General features: G+C 35.7%; 3 protein-coding genes across 8 annotated transcripts; 1 reads left to right on the top strand and 2 right to left on the bottom strand.

Moving 5' to 3' along the window:
• Window positions 1-1592: 1592 nt before the first annotated feature.
• Window positions 1593-15189, top strand: LOC105644387 (chromatin modification-related protein EAF1 B). Of its 5 annotated transcripts, XM_037639593.2 has the most exons (24): window positions 1594-1948; window positions 3519-3704; window positions 3830-3884; window positions 3967-4064; window positions 4170-4872; window positions 4948-5616; window positions 5726-5845; window positions 5994-6260; window positions 6655-6846; window positions 7058-7138; window positions 7458-7515; window positions 7596-8119; window positions 8234-8287; window positions 9029-9086; window positions 9175-9371; window positions 9460-9513; window positions 9612-9692; window positions 9925-10062; window positions 10184-10300; window positions 10897-10994; window positions 11170-11379; window positions 11464-11830; window positions 12542-14386; window positions 14770-15189. In XM_037639593.2, the coding sequence occupies exons 2-23, from the start codon at window positions 3562-3564 to the stop codon at window positions 14300-14302; spliced, it is 6045 nt and encodes a 2014-aa protein (XP_037495521.1). In that variant the 5' UTR covers window positions 1594-1948; window positions 3519-3561; the 3' UTR covers window positions 14303-14386; window positions 14770-15189. The 5 variants fall into 5 exon arrangements, with proteins under 5 accessions (XP_020539176.1, XP_037495521.1, XP_020539175.1 ...); XM_020683517.3 differs by having other exon boundaries at window positions 1593-1948; window positions 4170-5616; window positions 12599-14386; XM_020683516.3 differs by having other exon boundaries at window positions 3581-3704; window positions 4170-5616.
• A 1298-nt stretch (window positions 15190-16487) lies between these two features.
• Window positions 16488-17901, bottom strand: LOC105644388 (Homeodomain-like superfamily protein). The gene has a single exon (XM_012229709.4). The coding sequence runs from the start codon at window positions 17737-17739 to the stop codon at window positions 16876-16878; it is 864 nt and encodes a 287-aa protein (XP_012085099.1). The 5' UTR covers window positions 17740-17901; the 3' UTR covers window positions 16488-16875.
• Window positions 17902-18555: 654 nt separating this feature from the next.
• LOC105644389 (Sec14p-like phosphatidylinositol transfer family protein) lies at window positions 18556-26518 on the bottom strand. Of its 2 annotated transcripts, none has more exons than XM_012229710.4 (15): window positions 26240-26518; window positions 25472-25819; window positions 24725-24824; window positions 23608-23874; window positions 23433-23510; window positions 23234-23335; window positions 23102-23151; window positions 22896-22995; window positions 22645-22734; window positions 22473-22565; window positions 21173-21251; window positions 20000-20397; window positions 19801-19875; window positions 19011-19188; window positions 18556-18929 (listed from the first exon to the last, which is right to left on the bottom strand). In XM_012229710.4, exons 2-14 carry the CDS (start codon window positions 25777-25779, stop codon window positions 19135-19137), a joined length of 1794 nt encoding a protein of 597 aa, XP_012085100.1. In that variant the 5' UTR covers window positions 25780-25819; window positions 26240-26518; the 3' UTR covers window positions 18556-18929; window positions 19011-19134. The 2 variants fall into 2 exon arrangements, with proteins under 2 accessions (XP_012085100.1, XP_089575494.1); XM_089719368.1 differs by having other exon boundaries at window positions 26105-26244.
• Window positions 26519-27925: the final 1407 nt, after the last annotated feature.

Here is a 27925-nt window from a genome sequence, read left to right as displayed (position 1 = left end):
TAAAATAACTTCAACATCATTATTGAGTCAAAGTTCATTAGTGCTTTTTTCAAACAAATGAATTAAAAATGTTTTCATCTATAAATAAATCTTATTATAAATAAATTTTTGTACGGAGCCGATGCACCTCGTAGCTTGGGGGAGTTTTTCAAAATTGAAATTCTCTCTCCTGAAATTTTATACTATTTTAAAAAATAGTTATTTTGACTCCAAAAATTTTTCAGAATTCAACTTCTCACCTATAATTTTATATATTACTTCAAATAAGGCCCTCTAATCTTGCCTTCATTTTGTTTTAATTTTCGGTCCCTTAATATTTAAAGTTTAATTCTGCCTCTATTTTTGTATTTCGAATGGTATAACTTAAATATAAAATTCATTTTAATTACAAACTTTCATATAAATATAAAGTTAAACCCTTTTTTTTTTCCTTTTTTTCTTCTATACTACCTTTAATGTAGTAATAAATTGTTAAAAGAAAAATAAATGTACCTCATAATTACAATATTTATCCAATTTTAACATAAATTAAAAGAAAAAAAAATACAGAAAAGCTAGAAATTTAGAAAGAGAGAGAGAAGAGAAAAAAAGAAAAAGAGTTATTGACAAAAAGAGAAGCAAGAGGGGAGAGGAAGAGCAAAAAAAAAAAAAAAAAAAAAAAAAAAAAGAGAAAAAAACTTAAATTAATAAGATTTCAACAATGTAAATATCAAGTTGGAAATGAATTTCATGAAATTTTGTTACATTCCATATTTCCAAGTGAGATAAATTAATCAAACAAAAATTATAATAAATGGAATATAGTTTTTTAATCAATTTCAGAACAATAATCGCGTATCTATTTCAAGTAGTTTAACGGTAAATGATTACGTTAGTTTAATTGAATTTTTTTTTTCATGTACTTTAATTAAATGAGTTGACTAAATTAATTAAGCCAGATAAAGCAAGACTACATGGATTACCATATTTGAGATTTTTTTTTTTTTTTTTGTCAATCAAAGCATAAGATGTAGTAAATATTCATGGGGGCTGCTCATATTTATGGAGATACTTATGCAACATTACTTAACTATACATATGGATATATATAGGAATACTATGGCAAAGTTAAAAAAAAAAAAAAAAATTCTATTTTTGAAAATAAAACTATTATTTTAAAACACCTAAAAAAGGAAAAATGAAATATTATCATGGAACGTTGCGACTGAAGAAGCATGTTATATAAATTCATCAATAAAAAAAGTTTTTAAATAGAAAACTATATATTTTTATTTTCTTCTCTCTTTTTATATCCATTATTAAGCCAAAGCTCATTAAAATTCTATTATATTAATATACTATCCTTTTAATTAATCGTATAAATGTACAAAATATTAGAAATTAATTATTTCATTGTTTTAAATAAAAAGAAAAACATAATCATTTATGCCAATTTAAGTAAAATTGTTGCAAATTTCATCCCCATTAAAGCAACTACGGAAAATGAAGGATAAAAATAATAAAAATAAAAGCCCAAAATGGCACAGAAAAAGGCCCCTTCATCGTCGTCTTCTTCGCGAAAAACCCAAGCCCATTATTACTCAGGCACAGAGAGAGAGGGAGAGGGAGAGGTCGAGCTCTCGCATAGTACCCCCTTCGAAAAGCAAACCTGAAAGAAGAAGGACAAAAAAAAAAAAAAAACAGAGCGAGATACATAATTGCCCAAAAAAAAAATTGAAAAGTGAAAGGACTTTTTGAAGAGACACAGAGAGAATTACAGAGACTTCATAGCACGTCTTCATGGCTGACATTTGCAGCAACGCGTCTAATTCTAGGGCAAATTTCCCTTGTTTATTTTGAGGTATTTGCTCACTGCTCCAAAACCCTAGGAGAGAGAAAGTGTTGCAAGAGAGGGACGTTTCCTAATTGTCTCAGTGCTGTGCCCTAGCTCCCCAATTTTGCAATTCAGGTGATTATTGCTCCAATTTTTGGGTTTGTTTCCTTGTGCTTTGGAAACCCTAGAATTGGGGTGCAATGTCGAATTTGTGCAAATTATATGTCGATTTGATGAAATTAGGGTTTCTTTGTGAGGTACAGGAGATTTCATTTCGTTTGTCCTGTGGTTTTGTTACGCATTTTCGTTGAGTGCTCGCGGATTTATGTTTTGAGTCGTAGAAATTCATGTGAAGGAGGAATTAAATGCAGTCACTTGGTTTGCTATTGTTTCTAAACTTGAAAATTGCTTTCGATGCATTTTTGAGTTTCTAAAGCGGTGCTTGTGTCGGAATTTTAAGGGACTTCTTGGCGCTAAACATGTTTCTGCTCTTATTGCATGTTTGCATGCACATGTTCAACTTCCTGGGCTCATTCACCGTTGTCATGCAATCACTAGTTACTGCTTTTGTTTCAATGGATAATCCACGTCCTTTGTTAAACAAAAGACATTTGGAACTTGAACTATTAGGATCATACTTTCGTCCTTAATCATAAGATATGGATTCTGGTACTTAATGCGTTTCTATTTGTGCAAGCTTGTTCTGATATTTGTGATGTTTGCAGTGGATATAACATGGTAAATTAGCTGTGTAACAGTTGTTGTTCAATTACAAAATGATGTTTTAGGGTTTATGGATTGAATGAGTGTTACTCTAAGCTCAGTAATATGCTAGTAAAGATAAAAGTGCTTGCATACGATGCTTACTTTTTCATACTGCAGTTAATAGGTAAAGGGCTTATAATTTTTTTATGACATTGTTGATATTTCATGCCTGCAACATTGATTCTCATTTCTTCTATTGTGTTTTTTTTAGGTATTTAATGGTTTTAATACTTAATTTGGTTGTGAAGTTATTGTGTGTATTAAGCACACTTATTGTTGAGAGCATCAGGCGTAGTTGCAGAGATGCTAAAACATATGTACTTTGTTTGTTCACATTGGATCCTTCTGCGAACATATTTGACATATTCAAACAGCCAGATTTGTGGAGCTGCTGCATAAATTTGAATTCTTATTACTTTTGTTTCATTAAGAACTTCTCAATCATCTCAAATATTGAACAAAAGCATGTCCAAGTCAATCTACATTTCTGTAGCTTAATAAGGCTCGTATGCCCCTAGTAGAATAGTAAGAAGCATGCATGACTAGTGTGATGAACATTAATTAGCTATAAGCTACCTATCATGAACTCACATGCCTGCTTGTTTTTTCCCTAACCTATTCGGTCAAAGGTGGCTTGTTGAATATGTTTTCTTCTTGCTACTTTTTGTTAATGGTATTTATACTACTTACATTCTCATCTTGGATTTCCAGAATAAGTCATATTTATGCTTTCCATATCAGTAATAAGTAACTGCAGTTCAAATAAGTCAAGATTGGCTGTTTGAGCCATTCAATTTTAACTTAAATGGGGACTTTATTCATTACGCTATGACCCTTGCTACATTTTCGGCTCATTGACGGGAAAGTGCTTTTTTGGTGCTGATATTGCTTTACCTTATGCCAACATTTCTTTCTTATGTTTGGTTGAGAAATTTGACAGTTTCTGAAGCAATGGGAGGGGAAAGGTTGTAACTGAGGTAGGAATGCATGGATGTTGTTCAGGATCTGGTCTCTTAGTAAATGCTGAAGTTGATTCCATGGGAGGGGTTGTTGACGGCGGAGTTGGAATTGGCATCAAAACCTCTCCGCGCCGAGCAGCAATTGAGAGAGCTCAGGCAGAGCTTAGGTGATAATAGCATACACTTTTCTGTTTGTCATTGCTCCTAATACGTTATTTTCTGTTCCCAGTGATATGACATTGCATTTCTTGTTATTTCTGGATAAATGAGAGAAAATATTTATTGTTAACAGACAGGAGTATGATGTTCGTGAGGAAAGGAGAAGGGAGCTAGAGTTTCTTGAGAAAGTATGGCATTTCAGTCAATCTCTTACTATTTCTGTACTTTTTATATTATAAATAATCAATTTACATATTTCAATACCTGCAGGGTGGCAATCCATTAGACTTTAAATTTGGGAGTGCAGCTTCTGTTAGTGTCCAGTCTACTTCTCTCACCGATCACCACACTGAACATTTTGTGACTAGGTATATGCGTTTTCCTGCTCTATCTCTTTGTATTGTAGTTTTGTAAATACGTAAATTATTTGGTTGCTGATGCTTCTTCTTCTCTCTTTCATCTTGTAACTACAGTGAAGCTAAAGGTAGTTTCGCACTGACTGCATCACCTCATGGGGACTCTGTGGAAAGTAGCGGCAGACCAGGGGCTCACACAGTTTGTGAACCCAATAGTGCTGATAATTTTGATGGTGAGAATGAGATTCTTGAAGGCAATAGGCATACAAAACATCCTAATAGGAGAAGCAATATTATTCCATCCGAACAGTCTTCTCAGATGGATGGGACACAAAATCCCAAGGAATCAGAAGATTCTGCTATTGTTCGCCCATATGCTCGAAGGAACAGGTCCAGACCAAACCGTGATGGTGCACGGTCAAGTTCAACTGATGTAGTTCAAAGTTCTGGTGGTCATGGATCTCTCTTACATGTTCATCGAGTTTTGAAAGATGTGAAGGGGTCAATATCTGAAACAAACAATCAGAAAGACCAGATTATTCCTTCTGTTTCTTACACAAAATGCACCACTTCAAATGGTGATGTGGCTTCTCAAATTGAGATGACAAATGTCAAGTCAAACATGGAGCTGGATGGTGCTCTGGTTATGGAAGCAAAATCCAGTTCGCCTAAAGGTAGTTTGCCTGAAGATAGGCTGGATGCTACTGAGACTAACATTTTAAAGGATAACCAACGTGATCAACTGTCAGAAGTTGATGCTCAGAAAACACCGATGGACATGGCTTCTGGAGAATGTGATAATGTTGGGGGAAAAGAAAAGGTAATCTCAGCTGCTCCTGAATATCCACCTAATGCAACTGCAGATAAACCTAACAATGAAAATGATTCTACCCAGTTAAATGGATTTGGTGACTTGAAAGGAGATTGCAATGAAGGTCAAAATGCCAATGGTACGATAGGAACAAAAGGATTAGATTCAGAATCCTCTTGCACACAAAACAGCCTATGCTTGGATGCAAATAATGAGAGTGATGTGTGTATTAATGGCGAAAACAATGATAGTAATGGAATTCTTGTGAACCGAACATCAGAATCTGAAAGAATGCAAACTTTAGTGGCTGGTGAGATGGGAAATGAAAAGAATGAGACTGAAGCTACGGACAAGAGTGCTGTCATAAAGGAAGATAACAATTTAATGCTTCAAAACAACTCTGTCAATGATTCTTTCAAAATTGAGGAGGAAATTCAGAGTTGTTCTGATTTGCAAAAAGAGTTGAAATGTTCTAACTTTGATGTACTGGAGCGGAGTGGCAATGCTGCATCCAAGACTGATAAAAAATTGTGTAATGTGCTGGATGATGATTCCAGTCCTAACAAAGAAATTGTGTGCTCTGGTGGATCTCGGGGCTCTGCTGATCTCTCTGTTCCAGAGTCCCATGAATCAACCTTGTCAAAGAAAAACTCTTCTATCACTCGTGATCCTCAGTCTTGTTCTGATAGTCCTTTGATAATGATAGACAAGGCTCATGAAGATTCTATCTTGGAAGAGGCACGGATTATAGAGGTTGGTTCTTCATGCTCTCTCATACTGCATGATTTGATTGTTAAACATTGTGCGAATGGCATTTAATTATTTATAAAGCTCTGAAGATATGTTGTACTGTGATTAACAGGCCAAACGTAAGAGGATTGCAGAGTTATCTGTTGGAATTGTTCCCTTGGAGAGTCGCCGAAAATCTCACTGGGACTTTGTGCTCGAAGAAATGACATGGTTGGCAAATGATTTTGCACAGGTATGGCTATTGATACATGCTACAGTTAAAAAAAAAAATATTCTGCATTATTTTGTATTGAATTCTCTTCGGAAGTTTTTTCTCCATGCTGAGGATTGATGATTTTATGATGTTTAATTCTTTTAAGTTGTTCAATATTTGCTTGTAGGAGCGTCTTTGGAAAATGACTGCTGCTGCTCAAATATGCCGCCGGGTTGCTTTTACTTCTCGGTTGAGAGTTGAAGAACAGAATCAACATTGGAAGCTTAAAAAGGTTGCTTATGCTCTTGCAAAGGCTGTCATGCAGTTCTGGCATTCAGCAGAGATGCTTCTAAATAAGGAGGATCAAAGCATTAGTTTGGAAAGCTGCAAACATGATCCAAGGAGGTCTGAAGGGAATGACTTTTCAAAAGACAAGTTTGGAAAACTTGATAAGGTGCTAGTTTGTTTCCTGTTCGAGAGACTAATAACCAGTCAATCTTTATATGTATCCACCTGGTTGTCGTTCTATTTCTTTTTACCTTCTGTTTCCACTTATAGTATTATTTGATTTGTCATAGGACTGTAGTTTCTAGGATCCTTGATAAATATGAAGACAATTTTTCTAGTAAGCAGAGGAATCCTTTTTTAAGAAAAATACAGTGAGGTTATCTGGTTCTTCCAAATGTGGATGATTTAAGTATTTCTTTGTTGAACATTGATTTACGTGCAATAAACTTGCTTTTCTCCTTATGAGTTTGTAGTTGCACTGAGTTGCAGAAGTGGGTTGGTTTTAATTTCATGTGTGCCAAGATATTGACATTTCCTCTTGATCTTCTGTTTACCAATAGGAGACTGGTCAAGAGTTAGAGAGACAAAATTCTGGAAAGAATATTGCACGTCCAATACAGGGATATGCTGTAAGATTTTTAAAATGTAACAGCTCTATTGTTCCATCTCTTCAAGCAGAAGCTCCAGCAACTCCTGATAGAATAGCTGATTCAGGCATTATTGGAATGTCGTGGGAAGATCACCTTACAGAAGTATGTACATCCTGCATTATCTTTTCCATTTTAAGTTTTCCCACAAAGTTGACTTCTGCCATCCTATTTTAGTGTTTTATGCGCATGGTTGTTGTTAGTTTTATAGGTTATAGATGTTGATATCTTGTAATATTGTGTTATATCTTTATTATACATATAAACATGGTTACTCGTATCATTAATCATGCCTTGAGCTTTTGTACTTTGGCAGGAAAGCCTATTCTATGCGGTTCCTTCAGGGGCAATGGAAACCTACAGAATGTCAATTGAATCTCATTTGGTTCAGTGTGAGGTAAATAAATAATGTAGTGTGTTTTGTCAATGCTTTTTATTTGCTTTCCCTTGATAGAAAGACAGTTTTTGAGAATTAGGAGAGAATGATATTGAAAAATGACTTGCACAATGTGGCTGGATATTTTGATGTTTATGTTGATGAATCCACATTTTGTTGGCCATTCTGGGGGATGATATAGTTGCTTTATGAGAAAAGGGATTGACATAATTGTTATACAAACTTCTGATGAATTTTTTACTCTATCCAATGCTCTTGTTGTTGCTTTATTATTTTTTTATTGTTGCTTATTCAATAAATGGTTTCCTCCCCCTTTCAGAAGACTGGCAGTAGCGTGCAAGAGGAAGTTGATACTTCTATATATGATGCTGCAGCAGGTAATGTTGAAGCTATTTTACTCATATGAATTCTTTCTTCAATAATCGTGTGCTTTTTACAAATTAATTATCAAATTCAGAGTTTGGATATCGTGAGAATGCATATGATGAGGAGGAAGGAGAAACAAGTACATATTATTTGCATGGAGTCTTTGAAAGTAGCAAGTCAGCGAAACATGACCAGAAGAAAAGGAAAAATTTGGTGAAGTCGCATTCTGCAAGATCATATGAAATGGGACCTGATTTGGCTTACGGGCATTTCACACCTGGCTCTCAACAGAATACATCGATGGGGAAAAGGCCTGCAAGTAATCTTCATGTTGGTTCAATTCCAACAAAGCGCATCCGCACTGCTGCTTCTAGGCAGAGGTTTACAAGTCCTTTTGGTGCTGGAGTTGCTGGGGTTCTACATACTCCTGCAAGGACAGATGCTTCGAGTGGAGATACTAGTTCTTTTCAGGACGACCAGAGTACTTTGCATGGTGGATCCCAAATTCAGAAGAGTGTGGAGGTTGAGTCAGGTGGGGATTTTGAAAAGCAGTTACCATATGACTGTGCAGAGACATCAATAAAGCCTAAAAAGAAGAAGAAGGCTAAACATATGGTATGTGGGGATTTTATATTTCATGGGACACTGGAACTTGTATTGTAGAGTTTTTCCTTGATTCTTTTTCTTCCTGGACTGCTTGTTTAGTTGCATAATTCTACTTGGTTGCAGGATTCTGCTTACGAGCCAATTTGGCCTCTAGATTCAAATGTTCATAATGAACAGGTGATTAAGTTGCTAGTTTACTCTTCCTGAAACTTTTATTTTTTTTTTCTTTTAAATAGTTCATTGATTCAGAACAACTTTTAAGAGAAAAATAGAATGAACTCCAAATTATCTTCTGGAAAGTTGTTTCATTGTCAAGAAATTAAAAACTTTCATCAGCTTGTCAGATGATTGTCCTAGATTGTTGCTAGAGTTAGCATTTGTTCTTCTTCTTGTCACATCAAATTATCTATTAAATCACTGCTACTGCTTTTTTTTTTTTCCCTACCTGTTTGACTATTGTATGCATTTGCAGAGTGATATCTTGAAAAAAAAATCATCCTTAATCGTTTGCTTAATATTCTCATACATCATACGGATGTTTGTGTGGTATGTCATACTGTTAGGTATACTGGATAAACCATAAACAAATTTGTGAGTTTTTCCTGTTTATTCATTTCGGCGAGGCTGGAGGGATTTGTAATTTGAAAGTTTTTCTGAAGGACCAAATGTTAGAGTTGACCAATGACCATTCCATTAGCTCAGTGATGGAGATGAGAAATCTTCCAATAAATTCATTTTTTTTTTTTTTGCTTGTCCATTCTTTTGCAAATATATCATTAAGACATTTATTTATGTAGTCTTACACCTTTTGGATTAATGTTACTTGTGTATTATCCAGTTATTATGAACAAATTTTTGCATTCTAGAGTCAACTGTCTAAACAGTTCTTTATTTTTCCTGGTTCTTCTCTTCCTCCAGAGGGATAATTCCAAAAAGAGACTGGAGAATCATCATTTTGACTCTAATGGAACCAGTGGTGAGTGGATATATAGGAATCCAATTCTGCTCAACATGTGCACATAGTGTTTTATGTTCTTAAAAGTTTCAAATATTTTCCTTTTAAGGTTTATTATATGGGCAACATACTGCGAAGAAACCAAAGATAATGAAGCAATCACTAGATACTTTTGACAACATGGCTCCAATGAGTGGTTCTATTCCTTCTCCTGCAGCTTCCCAAATGAGTAATATGCCCAGCACAAATAAAATCATGAAATTGGTTGTTGGTCGAGACAGGGGCAGAAAACCTAAATCGCTTAAGGTAAACTTTGATGTTGCCGTGGCAAGGTTCCCAACTTTCAGTGTTTACAAGGTGTCCCATTTTGAGTTCATTTTTATCTCCTTTATAGGTGCCTCCTGGGCAGACAGGATCTGGAAGTCCATGGTCACCTTTTGAAGATCAGGTTGGTTTACCTCGAGTGTGTTTCTAGAATCTAGAATCTGATCATCTGTGGTATTCAAAGCTGTGATTAAGTACCTTGTGATACTTTTATTGACTCAGGCACTGGTGGTCCTGGTTCATGATATGGGTCCTAATTGGGAGCTTGTAAGTGATGCCATCAACAGCACCCTTCAATTTAAGGTAAATCATGTGTGTTCAATTTCCTTGCTTGCTTTGTCATTGGCATACATTTCTGGCTATTGTGGATAACAGTATTTACCATACTCCTTTTTGCCTCGAAACTTTTCCTGTTCCTTTTCTCTCCTACTCTAAAGCACATTTTATCCTTTTACTTTCTAGATATTCAAGCTGTTCCCCCTTTTTGTTTTTATGATAAAAAAAGATTTTCTGTTGGTTGCCTCCGCATATTCAGTGTATATTTCGCAACCCTAAAGAATGTAAAGAGCGTCACAAAGGTTTAATGGATAAGGGTGCTGGTGATGGGGCTGATAGTGCTGATGATTCAGGATCTTCTCAATCTTATCCATCAACGTTGCCTGGCATCCCGAAGGCAAGACTATTTGTACTCTGATAAACACTCTCACCTTTGATAAACTCTTTCCTTTCTGAGTATAATATGAGGCTTTTTGGCCCATTTGGTTGGTTGTTTTATATTGTTGCATTTCGTACAGGGCAGTGCCAGACAGTTATTTCAACGATTACAAGGTCCGATGGAAGAGGATACTCTCAAATCTCATTTTGAAAAGATTATTTTGATCGGGAAAAAGTACCATTTCCGGAGGTGTCAGGTTTGTCTATGATCCATCATGCGCATGTATGAGAGATCAGTTTATGTTGCTTATTAATTATGTAATATGTTCGGGCCAAGCTCAAGCCTTAAAATAAATGCAAGCCTGTCATATGAAATTTGAGCTCACTACGAGTTTGGCCCAGATTAGGGTGAGGGAAAAATTACATGTCCAAGTCCAGTAAATTAGAGTTGGCTGGCCTGGTACTCGGGACCATGAACAGGTCTACTTCTGACATACAAATCCGAACATGACCCCGGCTACAGTTTGGTTTATTGCCTCCATATACGTGATGAAAATTTGTGTTGCATTTTTTTCTCTCAATTATCCCATGGTTTTGAGAGTGCATGGCTTGATACAAGCTTGAGTGCTCTAAGCTACATTAGCATGTTTCATTGGCAACAGTTATTGTAACCTATATAATATAAAGCAAGTGAAAACAGAGAAAATTAAATTATGCAGTGTTCTTCTGTTTGTATGTCCTAAGCAGATGTTTGACATTTGAAATGATCTACTGTTCTTTTTTTATTTGCTCTCATCTTCTGTTTACAAATTTATTTCTTGACTATGATTTTTGGTTTATGTATATTTTGAAGAATGAATACCAGGATCCTAAACAGATAGTACCGGTTCACCATTCTCACGTTACGGCTCTCGACCAAGTACCCACAAACCAAAATGGAGGTGCTTTAACGTAAGTTTTCGTGCTTGGTACACATTTGCTATCTAGCCTTCTACACATTCAGCTTCCAAGTGTTTATCTTCACAAGTTTCCTAATCTTGTTTTTCTATCATTTTTGGCATACATGTGGTTGCTTGTCTTATGCAAGCAATTGTAATAGTACTTTCACTTTGTTGGGTGAATGTAGGCCCCTTGATCTCTGTGATACAAATGCATCTAGCCCAGATGTTCCCATTGCGTATCAAACTTCACATGGTAGTGGTTTACCCATGCCAAATCAAGGTTCTGTACCATCAGTTCTTCCTACATCTGGGGCGAATTCCTCGCTGCAAGCATCTCCTGGTGTTGTTCTAGGCAATAACTTGTCCCCATCTGGTCCACTAAATGCTCCTATCAGGTGGTGTTGCTTGAGGTTATCATTATAGATGTATGTGTTTTAAATATTATATTCTGCATGCTGAGACACTGGGTCTATTGTCAGGGATGGTAGATATGCTGTTCCAAGAACATCTTTACCAGTTGATGAGCAGCAGAGAATACAACATTATAATCAAATGTTGTCTAACAGAAATTTGCAGCAATCTAACTTGCCTGTTTCCGGAGCTGATCGAGGTGTCCGCGTTCTTCCTGGTGGAAATCCTGCAGGCATGATTCCTGGGATGAACAGAAGCATGTCAGTGCCAAGGCCAGGCTTTCAGGGAATGGCCTCATCATCGATGATGAATTCTGGTAGTATGCTTTCCTCTGGTATGGTTGGGATGCCAAGCCCTGTAACTATGCCGTCTGGAAGTGGCTCCGGTCAAGGGAACTCAATGATGAGGTCTCGTGAGGGATTGCACATCATGCGGGTAAGTTCCTTTTATGTATACTAGTCACTGTCTCATGTGATTTTGTATGATTTTGTGACAAATAATAAAGCTACATAACTATTATTAGTTTTAATTATTATTATTATTTTTTTGTTGAGCTTGATATGATAGTTGTTGCAAATGTAGATATACAGTTATGATAGAAAATGGACAAAGAAACGAATGCTGACATATGCTCAAATTTTTTGTACTTGTGATTCCGTGAATTTATCTATTCAGGCATATTGATATAAATCTTCATTTATCGGTTTTATTTTTTTCAATGTGTATTATGTATTGCACGCCTATGAGAAAACATCAGCTCACATGACCCAATTGAGACTTCTTAATATGTTAACATGTCTTGTACAAAGACTTGATATATGCAAAAGCTATGATACTCTAATACTTTTTATGATTCTTGGCAAATATAGACTTCCAATTTATGAACTCCATGTTTAAATTTTTTTTAGGTGTCAAACTCCATATTTTGGCCTTTGAGATAAATATAATAAATTTTATCTGAAAAATAACTTTATTAAACCTAATCTTTTCGATTTATCTTTCGTATCCAAATTCATCAATAAATTTCTGTAGTAGTTTTTTATGCCGCCATACTGCAATTTCACTCTCATACTTTTTTTTTCTCTCTACATTATAGTGCATCAGTACTTCTATATTATTTGACAAAAGCATTTAATTTTCTCATAGAGTGGCCATAACTCAGAGCATCAAAGACAGATGACAGTACCAGATCTACAAATGCAGGTCACACAAGGAAGCAGCCAAGGAATTCCTGCTTTTAATGGATTGAGTTCTGCTTTTGCCAATCAAACAACTCCTCCAGCTGTGCAGACATATACCGCTCATCCCCAACAGCAACATCAAATGCCTCCACAGCAATCCCATTTGATGAGTAATCCTCATCATCCTCATCTTCAGGGCTCCAATCATGCTACAGGGTCACAGCAGCAAGCATATGCAATTCGTTTGGCTAAAGAAAGGCAGCAGCGGCTTCTGCAGCAGCAGCAACAGCAACAGCAACAGCAGTTTGCTGCATCTGGTGCCTTAATGCCACATGTTCAACCTCAGCCCCAACTACCCATATCGTCGTCTATGCAAAATAGTTCCCAGATTCAGCCACAAACTTCATCACAGCCAGTATCACTTTCCCCATTAACAGCAACTTCGCCAATGACTCCCATGTCGGTGCAGCAGCAACAGAAACATGCATTGCCCCATCATGGAATCAACCGAAATTCTCAACCTGTTGGCAGTGGGTTGACTAATCAGATGGGGAAGCAAAGACTGCGGCAGCAACAGCAGCATCAGCAGTTTCAACAATCTGGCCGGGTTCATCCTCAGCAGCGGCAACATTCACACTCCCCGCAGCAATCTAAACTTTTGAAGGGAATGGGAAGAGGGAATATGGTGGTGCATCAGAACCTTTCTGCTGATCATTCTCATATGAATGGCCTTTCTGTGCCTCCAGGAAACCAAAGTGCAGAGAAAGGAGAACACATCATGCACTTGATGCCAGGTCAAGGCTTATATTCTGGTACTGGCTTGAGTTCAATACAACCATCCAAACCATTGGTTACTCAATCCGCAAGCCACTCTCAGCCACAGAAGAAGTTATTTTCTGCCTCAGCACCACCGTCATCAAAGCAAATGCAGCAGATGCCTTCTCATTCTGATAATAATACTCCTCAAGGTCAGGCCCTCTCAGTACCTTCTGGTCATGCACCATCTACAGTTAATCAAACTCTTCCAAAGGCAGTTATTCCTTCAAACCATCAGCATCTGCAGCCACAACCACAGCCACAAATGCATCAGAAACAGGCTGGCCAAGCTCAACCAACTGTTCAGAGAATGCTTCAACAGAATCATCAGTTGAATACTGATCTGCCAAGCAAGTCTCAAACTGATCACTGCCATATAGAACAGCAGCCTATGAGCAATGTTTCCCAGATCAATACAAGTACATCTACATCAGTGTCTCAAGCATGTAATGATTCAGCTAATGTGGTACCCGCTGCCTCTGTTGCTTCACAATGGAAACCATCAGAACCCTTGTGTGATTCTGTGATGCCAAATCAAGCCTCCCAAGTGGGTTCTATTGGGAGCCCACCTCTAACTAAATCAGCTGGAAGTGAGCCTGTGGCATCTGTCCACCAAGGTTTAGGGCAGAGGCAGTTATCAGGAGGCTTGTCCCAACATGGGAGCCTAGGAACACAGTGGCAACAGCAATCACAACTATCACAATCAACACTGCCACAATCACCACCACCACCACCACCACCATCCTCTTCTAAACAACTATTCCAGACACAAGAGCAGCAGTCACAACAAGAACAGCAGTCACCACGGCAACAGCTGCCCCTGCAGCAGCATTCGCAGCAACAAACGCAGCATCTTCAATCAGCACAAGGCAGTTTGTATATCAGGCCTACTAATCCTCAGTTGGAATGAAGCAATCGAACTGATTGAACGGTTCCAGAAGCAGTCGGCGCTGCTAAGCCTTGGTTTGCATGCCCTTTTAGCAGCGATGTACAGGTAAATTTGGCATTTTATCACATCAATTCTGTATTTGATAGGCATTTAGTTAGCATGCACCACTAATCTGACTATATTTGTTATGATGGTTTTATGAACTACTTTGCTATTCATCCTAACTGAATTAGAGTAGATTTTACTAAAATTTTCCTGCTTTTATTTCCTTCTCTCAAATTACAAATTAATATTTAAATTATCTTTGTCAAGTAATTTAGGATGTCATTACATTCCAATGTTTGTTTTTCATAGGTTTGTTGATCATGTGCATTATACTTCAATTGGTTTAATCTCAGTGTTGGCATGTTTTTAATTGGGTATCTCAAACGGCTATAATAGTTGGTTAAGAAGGGAGAATGATGTATTGTTCTGTGGATTTCATGCAGATGAGGCTGATAACTCCACAAGGGCAGTGCAACATGCGAAGGGGGTGATGATTGCTATTTGCAGGTTTTGTTATTTACTAAAGGGTTGTCTACGGGCCAAATTCTTTTCCTTTTTTCTTCTTTCTTTTCCTTTTTAAATTAAAAATTGGGGGAAATCATGTAAATTACCACTTGTCTAGGGCTTTTGGAAGATGGAGACAGATATAGGTATGTGTACAGGGTCTCATCTCTCCAGTTCTTGTACTTATCACCACCTTTGGCCTGGTTTCCCTGCTCATGTGCAGAGGGGCCTATTTCTTTTTTTGTGCCCCAGTAGATTAGTGCATGTATTTCTTACACTTGCAGATGATGTTGGTAGTTATCTCATTGTTAATGGGAAAAAAAAAAAAAAAAAGCCTTCGGAAATTTTGTGAATGAAAATCTCTGCTCTAAAATTTAACTGACTTTTACTGGCATCTAAATTTGCAGGATTCAACAAGCCTAGCTCTCCTTGTACATATGTAAACAACTGAACGTGTAAAAGCATGTGGTAGCAGTTTTTGCTACTACGGATTACATTTAATAGTTTCTTAATGAAAATCACCGATCCCTTTTCCCCTTTCGCCATCTGGGCCAAATTGTTATTTCTGATAGCCAATTGTTGTCTTCCAATTTTTTGTTTCCCAGTTATTGGTTTTGCAATGCAGTGGAAATGTAGTGAGTTGCCCTGCTTAATTTGCTGATGAGAAAGCCAGTTTTGAAGATTCATTATTAATTGTACTTTTAAATTAATGATCTCTTGTCAACATCTTAAATACACGCATTTAGGAATGTCTTCCTTTTTTGTAAGCTTGGCTTGACTTTGGATTATGATACTATATCATAAGGAGTATGCTCCGTAAAACTGATTCGAGTTCTAGAAGGATGGTTACCTTATGATAGATATGATGGTAGCCCTTTCAGCTGGTAATCAGGATTTTTCTAATCAAATTTAATTTAGGTAATAGAGAGAGAGAGAGAGAGAGAAAAAAAAAAAAAAGAGAGCAGGCATACAGTTGGGTTCGATCGATTCATCTTGGTAAACAAAATATAGGGTAACATTTTTTCAGTTTCATCCTACAACTTGGCATGTGCTACCATCTCATCTTGCTCAAAACGTGCTAAAGGATATGCGCTTTAGCAATTTACTGAAAGAAAATAACTAAAGCTATAACTAAATGCCTCAAAAGGCAATAATCAAAGCTACCTGCCAGAGCTAAATAAGCGGAATATAATACTACACTCTTCTCCAGAATGTAATCGAACTTCGGCCTGTTAATAATTTTACTTTCCAAAAAAATTCTCTACCAGAAACCAATCCTGGCAGTTAAGACGATATTTCACCATAGAAGTATTGATGCATTAAAAAAAAAAAAAAAAGATTCCAGCATACACTGATTGGAGTTTTCATCTGCTTAAAACAAAATAACTACCAAACCAATTATGTGGAATTATTAGGTTTTAAAGGCAGAAATCCTAATGATTAATAGCCTGAAGTGCTAAAAATGAAGTCAAGAGAGCATGGTTACCTTCATACTCAGATTCAAGAAGCACTAATTTATGACTCGTGATGGATGGCAGGGCAGGATCTTGAACTAGAAGAATATGGTTCAAAACCAATCCAATTATAAGCAGTATTTAGACAGACAACTCTTCTTAAAGAAATCTGCAAACTCGTAGTAAGAGAAAGATAACAAAAATGTTTCGGAAAAAGTAGCAAATAATTTTCCACTCTTATCTAACAAATACAATAGGGATAAAGAAAATGAAGATGCAATTTCCAACACATAAACACATAACCTTCAGCAACTATAGTTTCAATTTTTGGTCATGTTATTGTTAGCTGCTGTTCAAGTCACTGAAATCAATTCACTACATTTTTAATCAAGAATAGCAAAGACAATTCAGATGAAATTATATCAAATAACTACAGCTATTTCATTCCGTCATCTGATAGAATAAAATCATCATCATCATCAAAAACTTGTTGTTGGCAGTAGTAATTCAAATTTGACTATCAAGAGGAATAATATTCATAATCCTAATACTGCAGCTAAAAATTAGAAGAGTACTGAACCTTAAAAATTCTTAGTCCTCTCTCAGCCCAAAAGCTGCAAAGACCGTACCAACAATTTTCCTCTGAGAATCTAAAATCATTTCCATTTTCTTATTCTCCATTTCCATTCTCAATTTCTCAGTCTCCTTCATAATCTCCATCTTCTTCCTCTCCATTCCTACCATTCTTTCTGTAAAAGCTCTTATTTCTCCTGCCAAACTCAATCCCGCCGCATCTTCCTCCACTTCCTCCTCCTCTACTACCTGCACAGCTGCTGCCATTTCCTCTCTCTTTCTCTTTGTCGCAGCCACCGCTGCCCTTATAAACCCAGAATCACTTCCTGCAAAACGATTAACAATAGTTGGTTTTCTCAGTATATAATTAATACTCCTTGATTTACTTCTATACCCATAATTTTCTTCTTCCTCTTCTTCTTCTCCTTCCTCCTCACTATCTTCTTCTTCTTCTTCTTCAGTATCATTGGGTGGTATTAAAGACAAAGGCCGTGCTTGGATAGGCACTGGACCTCGGTCCAAGGAGTCCATGAGGTCAAAATATTGCCAGGAGCATACGCCGGTAACAGACACACGCCGTCGTTCCTCGCGGTACCGTTTCCGGAGCTTCTCCATCTTGTGGCGGCATTGGATGACGGTTTTGGTTGGGTGACCATTGTAGTCATAGCCACACCGTGCTGCGACGGTTGTAGCCACCTCTTGCCACTGGTTGGCTTTAAGTTGTCCTCGTTTTAAGGAGTACCATTTTTCTTGGTAGGCTTGGATTAGATGGACCGTTTCTTGGTGGGTCCAGGGCACAGGGTGGGGTTTCTTGCCTTTAGGTTTTGATGATGGTGATTCTGGCGGCGGTGGTGGAGAGGGAGACGGTGATGGCGTGGCCATTGTGCGAATGTGGGGGGTTAGGGTTAGGGTTTGGAAAGTGTGGTTTTGTTGTTGGGTATTGGGTGGTGCAAGTGGTGGCGGCGGCGGAGGAGGAGGTGGTGGTGGCTGGTATTAGGTGGAAAACGTGCCAGCTAAGCTTGGGCGCATGAGGGGTTGGTTAACTGGACCCAAACCCAAAAAATGTTTTGAACCCAGCCTTCATATAATGTTTTATTTTTGGGCCTTGTATTATTGTAGGCCTGTTTAGAACCCAAACTTATTTGGGTAGCATTTTCACATATCGTTTTGTGATATTACCGTAGTCGGAGAACCGGAATCGTGGGCTCATGATTTCGAACCGGCCTGGAACAGTACGAGAATAAAAAATTTCAAAATGTTTTACCTTTTCTTTTCTTTGAAAAAATTATCTCTAATTTCTTATTAATTAGTTTTGAGTCATGTAAACAAATAAAAAGTTGTGATAATTGAAAATCTATACCTAAAATTTACTAATCATATAAAATTATGAAAAATTAAAATGTTGACAGTGAGTAATCAGTATGTTGCAAACCTAACCAATCAGCTAAACAGATTTGGTGAAAAGTTATTTTCTAATTTAGTTTGTTCAATAAGATTTCATTTTCTTTTAAGTTAAACTGATTGGACGTTTAGATTATTACCGTAACATCCCAACTGGCTGGAATAGCTGTAAGCAAATAAAATTACACAAGCATCTGGTTCAAGACAAGTACAAAACGACAGTAAGCGTAAAATGCGCGGGATTCATGGCTTGAATGATAAACATTTTACTTAGCAAAAGATACTACACAATAATGCTTTAAAAAGTGAAAATTCAAGCCGAGTCCTTTAGCAGAATAAAAGAGATACATTATTGTGGATATCTATGGCTGAAAGTTGAAACAATGACCTGTGAATTAAAATTGCCCCAATTCATAAAATAAAAAAAAAAAAAAAAAAAAAAAAAAAAAAAAAAGGTATAAAGCTCTTTCCAAAATGAGCTTCGGGTTTTCAAGTATCAATGTGGTTATATTTTTGTCTGTCTGAAAAGGGGGGAAAAAATATTGTCACGCTATGTACAGAGAAATATGAATATGGTACACGAGTGTCGTGTTCTGTTGCTTATCTGAAATAGCTTGAAATCCATGGCCAGGGGAAGAGCGAGACATTCTTTTCCTCTATAAGCTAAGAACCTGAGGTAAATTTAAAAAGGAAAATGAGATTCTGCAAGTGCAAATGATAGAATGAATAGCCACATCAACTGAAAGAGATACCTATAGTGCTCATCCATTTGAATCTGCTAAAGCTAATTTGTATCTGGCAATATCTGAATACTTGAGAATGACAAGGCATGTGCGACGGAAACATTGGCAAACTTGCTTTAAAAAAAATTGCATCTCATCTTTCTGGGGGAAAAGGTTTGCAGTATCTTGGCCAACAAGAGTTTACTCCCTGAAATTGGCAAAGTCTTGGAACAGTCAGCAAGGACTTTTGTGTAACATGGTAAACAACCATTCTGGTATAAAATAAGTTCGGTATTACAAAAATGGGAAGATAAAATAATCTTTTACAGGCAAAACTCACAAGCGTTAAATCTTGCCACTGTTAAACTAAGCAAAATGTGGAGATTGTGGTTTTAATGAAACTGCCCTCTCGCCTTAGACCAGTGGCCAGTGAAAAAAAAATCTAACAGCAGCATTTTGTAGCATACGATTTTCATTCTTGTTTCATCTTTGGGGATTTTTGAGCCAAAATTATGAAGTGAATGCACATAAGATTTGTACAATTATGTGAAGGCTTATATTGCTATAGCAAATCCTTATGTTTCCCAAATTTTCCTATACTCAGCTGCGGAAGACCCAACAGATAAATTCCACCCTGCAACTACAAACATTTGTAATTCCAACACTTCATTTTATTCATCTTCTGGATTATGTATCCCCAGCTTACAACAGACTGATGGCAGTTAGATGTATGGAGCAATTAGACTGATATACTAGAGCAGAAGGCCAAATCTAGGTTATGTTAGTGAAAAGCTACATCTAATGAATTTTAGGAACTTACAGCTAAAGCACTTTCTTTAAGATTTTCCAGTGACTCAGCCAATTCCACCTGTTTTGATGCTGTTGCTAGCAGTGCCTGCAAAATAAAAGCTTAGTTTTAACAACCAACAATAAAGAATTTAGGCCAAAAACTATTATATTTTTAGTGATATACACTTCTGTATTGTCCATGTTTAGGGGAAAAATAAATGATGTCTTACTTTCTTTGTCTTCTGTAGATCGTATTCTATAGATCTAATCCGACTCAATGATTCAAGAAGCATATCCTCTTTCTCAGGAGGAATTTTGGTCGGTTTATTAACCAGCTCATTTACCATTGCTTCTAAATTTTGCAGCCTCTGAAAGCATGGATGAACTATTTCCTCTTTCGTTTCCCGTGGAATGTGTTGCTCTTGAGAAGTTGAATCTGCAAGTGGTAGGTTGGGTTGGCTTGGTAATGGTCTCTCTGTGCGTCTAGATGTAAACACTCTCCCCATCCTTGGAAGTAGAAGATATATCCATGCTAGCAATTTGAACATGAAGTAAACTACATAACTTGTTACATGGGGAATGAATCTATTTTGCACCATTCTTGTGCTGACGTCATTGGTAGAATTATCTGTCAGAAATATCAGATCATGAATGTCTAATGCATGCTTGCAGAAGGAATACTCATAGATAACACCAAATGGTTAGCTTTTTCACAGTGAGAGGAGAAAATGAGGATAAATGAAATCATTACACCTTAATTATGATGACTATGCAATAATAGGAAATCAACTTCAACAAATCTATCCAAGTATAATCAGCAACTGTTAGAACTTAGACTACCTGAAATTACGTACACTCAACAGTCCTTATACTACCAAGTCAGGTTCTCCTATTAGTTTCTAAATGTGCAAAAAAAATTTTGAATGACGCCTTGCTGTTCCATGCCATTTGACAGACACATAGTTTTAAATTTTAAGCACCTTTAAGGCTGCCAAAATGATTAAGGTACAGTGCCATCTAACTATTAGGTTATTGCTGGCCCTATTCTAGCTGCTGAAACCATTAAAAGTTTTTTCTCACAAACAGCACCATGTACAATTAGATACAAGTCAAAATGCACAAATGAACTTCGCTGTTGTCTACTCCCAAATATTAAGTAAAGAGAAAATTCAAATGGCAATACCACCAGAAATATTAGATAAGCTTCGTCACGCACAATCAAGCAAAGAATAGGCTAAAGGCTTATATATCCACCTAACTCTGGATGACAGGGCACAGCTTTCCCTGCACATGACTATGCCAAACTATAGCTGGTAAACTAGTTATTTGGCTGGACTACCAACAATACACAGAAAAAGTATCAAAGGAAAAAGGTAAAAGAAGAAAATCACCAAATCACCTACTTGTCAAACTAGAATCTTCAATCCTTGCTGGGATGTGTTCAACCAGACTGCAGACAGAAGCATGATCAGCCGTTCTTCCCTAGAATAATTTGGAGCATAGAGAAGTGTAACAGTTATACAATAAAATGACAGCTCAGAAGAGAACTGAAAAATGAATATAGTTGAGACAAATTTACAAATTTGTAGGTCATATCATTTAACTGTAAGTCAAACCATATTTTCAGACAAATTTACACTGAAAGCAGAATAATTCCCACTCAATCCAAATGAATAAAAAATGGAATAGCAATAGACACATAAATGGCATCCTCGCCTACTTATGCATTCTCCAACAAACGTAAAAATTTTAGTTTCTAATTTTAACATTCCTCCAAATTTGCAATTATTGCACAAGTCTGAGAGGAAGCAAAAAAATCCTTTGATATAAATTGCCAAATTACTTCAAAACGAAGAATTTACACAAATAGGTTTTACAAAGTACTGTCTATGACTGCTTTTCACCTTTCCTTAACACCAGTACTCACTTGACAACAATAATAACAACAACCAAGCCTTAGTTCCAAACTAGTTGGGGCTGACTATATGAATCCTTTGTATCAAATATCTGCTCTGATCAAATTAATATCAATTCTAAGATGAATAAGAGAAACAAAACTTTTGCCCAAGGGAGGAAAATGTCAAAAACATTGTTTCATTGATTAGTATGATTGTTGAACATAACCACAGATCATCATCCCTGACTAGATTATTGGTGTTTAAAACAGAGGTTAACTTGAATTCCCATTCAATGTATGCTATCTCTTGATTTTGTTAGTCATGGTCTCTGCTAGCAAACAACTCTAATAACTGTTCGAATTAAAATGAGAAGGGTGATTTTTTTGAACTTCTTTCACAAAATTCTTATGCTTTCCTGCTTGGATTGCAAAGGGATTGGATTTTACAGATTGATAGGCTCCATCTTCAAAACCAAAAGAGGCTCTCTCTCTCTCTCTCTCTCTCTCTTTATCTCATGATTGCACAGGAAAGAAAGCAGATTAGATTGACAAAATTTTAGTTGAACTCCACCAATTACAAATTTTATTTAGAAAAGGTGTATTTCAGATTTAATTGCAACAAAATAAAATTGACTATTCTATGTATGAAATTCAATACTATTTCAAACATGAAACTAGCCAAGTTTACTAGTGACCTACCCAGTTCAACATATAAAAAATAAATGGTATTAATAAAAAAATTAATCAATCACAACTAGCATTCAAACAAAATCCAGAAACCCAAAAAACAAACTGTAGAATCTTACTTCCTCAGAAAGTGGCATTTCTTGAATGAAGCCTGAGGTATTTGGCTTTATATCCAATCCTGAATCAGCAGAAGATATTTCGCTTCTGGAAACCTGCGTGAATAAGCCTTGTATAACCGTATATATGAAGCTCATAAATTATGATGAATTGAATAATTGTTCTACAACTCACCTTAGAGGCGAACAACTTGATTTCAAAATCATCATCATCAGAAAAACTCTTCATTTTTGTTAAGTACATTGCTTCTCCAGCATGTACCAGCTGCAAGCAAAACAAGGTGACTTGAGTTTACAGATATCTCAACAACATATGATACAATCAAGCAATTATTGAAGTGTGCAATTTTCAAACATCAATATTTAATGATCACTGCTGCCCACTGAACAGGCTCAAATTTTGCTCGAAACCCACAAGGATCATACTTTCATTATTTCTGGATCATTCCAAGGTCCCTTGTCAGATCTAAGACAACCACCTTCATTTGGGCATGAACAAGATCCACCAAGAAAATCTGGCAATTGGCTGTTTTGCAAGAAAATGCCAAAACAATATGCAGCACGGGTTAGAAAAACTTTCAGCTATATATCAAATATATTCGAAAAAAAAATGGAAAAAGATAAATTCTAACCTTGAGTCTATAATTTCCAACAACTTATTTTGAAATTTATTGCCTAAAACCTAGGGAATCAAATAATAATGAGTTAGTATTAGTTCAGATAATTTTGGGTAGCAAAAGAAAACAAATAACAAGAGCCCATACATTTATCTTAGCAGTAGTCCTTGGGTCAAGAAAGCTTTTTGCTGTGTTCCATAGAAATTTGAATCCACTGCCAGCATTAACAATGAACATCTGATGTAATGTCTGTTACAAAAAGAGCAAATACCAGAAGTGATCATCAAATGAATAGACCAGTAACTCAGGCAACCTTTAATTTAGTTTCATTTCAACATCAAACCACCTCAGGGTAGTTGTCACCATCGATTTTCTGTAAGCGCATAACTAGATCATGTGCAACTTTTCCGAAACTCACCCAATTCTGCACAACCAGTGAAATATCAAGTAACATCAGCATATTAAAAATGCGTTTCAAGTGTGGAATTGCAATAAATAAAAGTAGGAGGTTCTGCAGTTACCAGGCCATGCACATCCAATATTGTTACTGTAGAATCTACGTGCCTCTTGGCTGAAATAGAACATGCAGGGAATTTCTCAGAAAAAGTCTTCTCGAATCCCTGAACATGATATTTTAGAAACCGATCCACTGTGGTGGCACTCATTAGCTTGCTAGGTTCAATTTTGCCAAGTCTTTCAATGTAAACAGGTCGACCCTCTTTGTCAACACCATGGTAAGCATGAGGATAATATCGTTGAACTTCCTCATATTCATCATATACAAAATCCTAAGCAAGCAACAGCATGTCACACTATGAGATAGAAAGTTGTAGAATGAAAATAAACAACTAGTAAATAAATATAAATGGTAGGATATTATCAAGGGAAGAGCCAGGAAATTTTATTTGGAGAGCAAAAGGCAACTTATACAAAGTTTACAACTAATGATTCTCTGCAGTATAACCTAATAATTTAGCATAAAAATTCGCCAAGTCATATAATAAGATGGATCAATAATTATAAGGTAAAACCATCTTAACTCTACAAAAAAGAAATTAAAACCAAATATTGGACCTGATTAGATTAAACAGAGAGCAATATATTTATTAAAACCAAATTTAGTGCAACCTATCTACTTTTTGCACTTTTTTCACTTCTATAGTATATCAATTCTTTTCCACACTATCTAGTCATTTCCCAGTTAACTGAAAGTAATGAGATTGTTTAGGAGTGAATTTTGGGTTATAATTTCCCCAGTACCAATTCCTCGTATCTTATAATTTCACTAGTACCAATTCCTCATCTTGTAAAAACAAATGCCAAATAAACTAATTTCATCTTGTAAAAACAAATGCCAAATAAACTAATTTTTTATTGATCTTTATATTTTTTATGACAACAATCAAGTGATTTTATTTCAACTCCATGTCCCGCCCAACTCAAAAAACAATTTCTGGGTAGTATAAAACTTCCAGTAGCAACTACTTAATAGTCAACCAAGAAAGGGAGCATTATTTGTGTAATGCCAGAGTTAAGGCTTGCTTTCATGCATCAGATAATTGTCTCGTCATGTAACTATTTCTACAACCAATTTGCACTTTTCAAAATGAAGAAGCAATGCTACAATTATACTTTTACCTGTATGATAGAATCTACTCCATTCTCTTTCCTCCAGTTGAGCATTTCTGACCACATTAAGAGAGTTCTATCAAGGTCAAACTTTCGAGCCTTTAGAAACCTGCAATAACAGAAATTCAGCCCTGTGAACAAGTAAATTACATATTTTCTAAAGAGCAAAATGTACAAAGAGATAGTTATAACAGAACTTCATCCCACAGTTCTTAAATTGCTTGAGACAAAAATAACCTCTAGAATAATGGTAGCACTACAACTGCAAGAGCTTTTTCTTGGAATTATGTTACTACATAAGCTAAAAGTCAGGCAGCATTGAAACCCATCATGTTGCTAATTATATTCCACTCAGTAATAGGCCCAAATCTATGTTCCAGATCTCCACAATACAACAACAGCAACAAGTTAATCCCAAACTTGTTTCCAAATATCCGCTCTGTCTTGAAAAAAAAAGGCCCAGAAAGTAATCCCCAGCATTACTTGATTGTTAGCAATTTCAATTATATTCAATTACTATTGTAATGTTTTCCAAGTCCTGCACCAATACCAAAATCCATTAAATAAGCAAGGTCCGTTTAATAATGCAAACTACAGTTCTCCAGTTCTGAATTAGTCACTAGAGAAGTCAGAAGAATTTTGACATTCAAACACCAGTAGAATCATTCGTCTAACATACAATCAATTACAAAAAGTTAAGCATTGAATTTCACACTTAGTGCTGAGTAAAGTTCATCAAATAAGAGACTACATTACCTTAATAGGGTATGATAATCGTCATGGCGAGAAGGAAGGAGGTCTTTTGCTATCAATGTCTGGCGAAACGCATTCACAGCGGCTTCCTCCTTTGCGTCCCGAACATCATTGATCGATATCGCCGCATATCGACAATCCGCCACGCGCTTGCTGCGCTTCCTAAGACTATGCGTGAGTCTGTTTGATGCACTCATTGCCTTTTTCTTCAGAGATCTAACCTTGGTTCTTCGTTTCTCGTCCTCAGAAGTCTCCAGATCCACACCTTTAGCCCTCTCATTCTCCTGAACCGAAATCGCCTCCCCTGTCATTCTCCTTCAACGTCCAATATATCTATAATTCAGTTTAAATCTGCATCAAACAAAGAAAAAACCTCAGAAATTTATAAAACAGTAATAAAGCCAAAAATGTCTAAATAGATTTCTCTGATCTAACAGATTCCCCATTAAAACAACAATTGTTACAGACAAAAGAAAATTCAAATCCATATAAAAAATAAAAAATCGATAAAATATAAGACATGAATTGGCATAACAAAATCAAGATCCAGAAATCACAATCACAATTTACAAACAAAACAAAAAGAAATTAAATAAGAAACAGCATTCATCAATGGCGTTATTAACAACTCTATACCTTTTTTTTTTTTTTTACAGAAATCGCATTCAAGCGATTTAGGATTCTGAAACTGTGATTATATGCAAATATACAGAGGAAATGCAAGTCCGTCTCTCTATTTGTATATATAAAATGAAATTGCTTTCAACTTACGTTGGTATTTTGATACTTTCTGCTGCTTTTTCTCTCTCTAAAAGGTTGTGTTTATATAAAATAAAAAACTGTTTGCTTTTGTTTCTCTCTCTAGAATGGAATAGAATATTTGCTGCTACTAAACAGATACGGGAGCAGAGGGACGCAGCTGCAGCGGTTGCTTTCAGGTAACGAGAAGGAAAAGCATGTCGTTTTCAATTGCGTTTTCTTTAGAGACGATGTGTTGTGAAATACCCGCTTTCTCTGCTTCCGTCAGTTTCTTCTTACCGTAACGCTGCTGTTCTTGTTTGGCGCTTCAGGTCGTTAGTTAATAGTTGTAACTAGAGACGGAAGCGGGTGGATTTGCCATTATATCCAATCCATTTAAAATAAGTGCAAGTATTAATTAAATGTCAAATAAATTAATTACCAAAAAAATATTAAAAATTTTTAAATGACTAGAATTCCAAAATTATTTTTTGTTCATATTTCTCCTTTATAATAATTAATTTGCATTTAAAACAAATTTAGGTATTAATTAAATAGGTTCAAGAAAGATGCAGATATTAAAATTTTAAATAAATTTAGATATGAGTTTTAAAATGAAATTTAAATAGATTTTGAATACCTATAAGTATCAAAAGTTTAAATGATTTGAACATGATAATGCTGCAATTAATCTTTAGTTAGAGTAATTATGAATTTCCTTCTTAAAGTTTTTATATCCATTTTAATAAAAGATTCAGTTAAAAGAATAATTTAGTTATTTTTACTAAAACAGTTTTATTTTTATTGAATGAAAATGAATAATATACTTAAATAAACACGTTGACCAATTGAAAGTCAACTATGTTAACATTTAAAAGTATGTGATATAATTGCTTTAAAAATTTTAATTTTCATATTAACTTTAACAATAATTTTCAATTAGAAGATTAATTGGATCATTTTTAACTGAAATAATTATATCGACCAAGTTATCGAGTGAAAGTAAATATAAATTTAATTAAAAATAAATCAAATTATTTTTTATAAAAATTCCTGATAAAATCGATTTAAAATTTTAATTTAAATGAATTGTATTGTTAATAGTTTAAAGAAAACATAGAACATTATTCATTGATAGTTTCCCTTAACGTCTCGTTTGACCTTAATTTGTGCGAGGAAGCCGGTGGAGGTTGATTCTTTTCATCCAAACTGCCGTTTGTTAACGGAGAACGTTAGTTATTAGGTGCTCATGTAATTACGCTACGCGTGCGCAACAAACGAGCTTAACTTTTCCTCTTTCTTTTTTGTTTTTAATTTTTTTTTCTAGAAAAAGAATGTGTGTTTGCTACAACTACGTAACCATCCACTTAAATTGTGCCACGTGATAATAATTTTATTTCCATTAACTTTTGAATGTAACCGTATTTATTAGGAAGAAAACTCAATTTGCCTTCCAATATAAACTCAATTAATTAAAAGTCCATAAATAACCTATTTTTGCAATTTAATCACAAAGTTTTATAATAATTGACAAAAAGAAATCATTAATCTCCTGAAGAAAAGAAAAAACTCGTTAAGGCACACACAAAATTAGTTAAGTTTGATTTCTGATGTCATCAAACAATAACCATAATTCATATAACAAATAAACCAAAAGGACTGTTCAGCAAAATTAGCTGTTAGCTATTTTAATAGCGTTTAGCTATTAACTGTTGCAAT

Source organism: Jatropha curcas, chromosome 3, assembly GCF_041381405.1.
Source record: "Jatropha curcas cultivar XTBG-Jc1 chromosome 3, XTBG_Jcur_1.0, whole genome shotgun sequence".
NCBI lineage: Eukaryota > Viridiplantae > Streptophyta > Magnoliopsida > Malpighiales > Euphorbiaceae > Jatropha > Jatropha curcas.
Note: the sequence above shows the minus strand (reverse complement) of the source record. Positions and strands in the feature narration are given on the sequence as shown.

Excerpts from the sequence above, each read along its gene's own strand:
- LOC105644387 (XM_012229707.4), top strand. The coding sequence starts at position 3,562 with ATGCATGGATGTTGTTCAGGATCTGGTCTCTTAGTAAATGCTGAAGTT. Across the intron at positions 5,617-5,725 it reads AAGAGGCACGGATTATAGAG|GCCAAACGTAAGAGGATTGC; the intron begins GTTGGTTCTTCA and ends TGTGATTAACAG. Across the intron at positions 10,063-10,183 it reads CGTTGCCTGGCATCCCGAAG|GGCAGTGCCAGACAGTTATT; the intron begins GCAAGACTATTT and ends CATTTCGTACAG.
- LOC105644388 (XM_012229709.4), bottom strand. The coding sequence starts at position 17,739 with ATGGCCACGCCATCACCGTCTCCCTCTCCACCACCGCCGCCAGAATCA.
- LOC105644389 (XM_012229710.4), bottom strand. The coding sequence starts at position 25,779 with ATGACAGGGGAGGCGATTTCGGTTCAGGAGAATGAGAGGGCTAAAGGT. Across the intron at positions 23,875-24,724 it reads GAGTAGATTCTATCATACAG|GATTTTGTATATGATGAATA; the intron begins GTAAAAGTATAA and ends TTGCTTGCTTAG. Across the intron at positions 22,735-22,895 it reads ATGATCCAGAAATAATGAAA|CTGGTACATGCTGGAGAAGC; the intron begins GTATGATCCTTG and ends TTTTGCTTGCAG.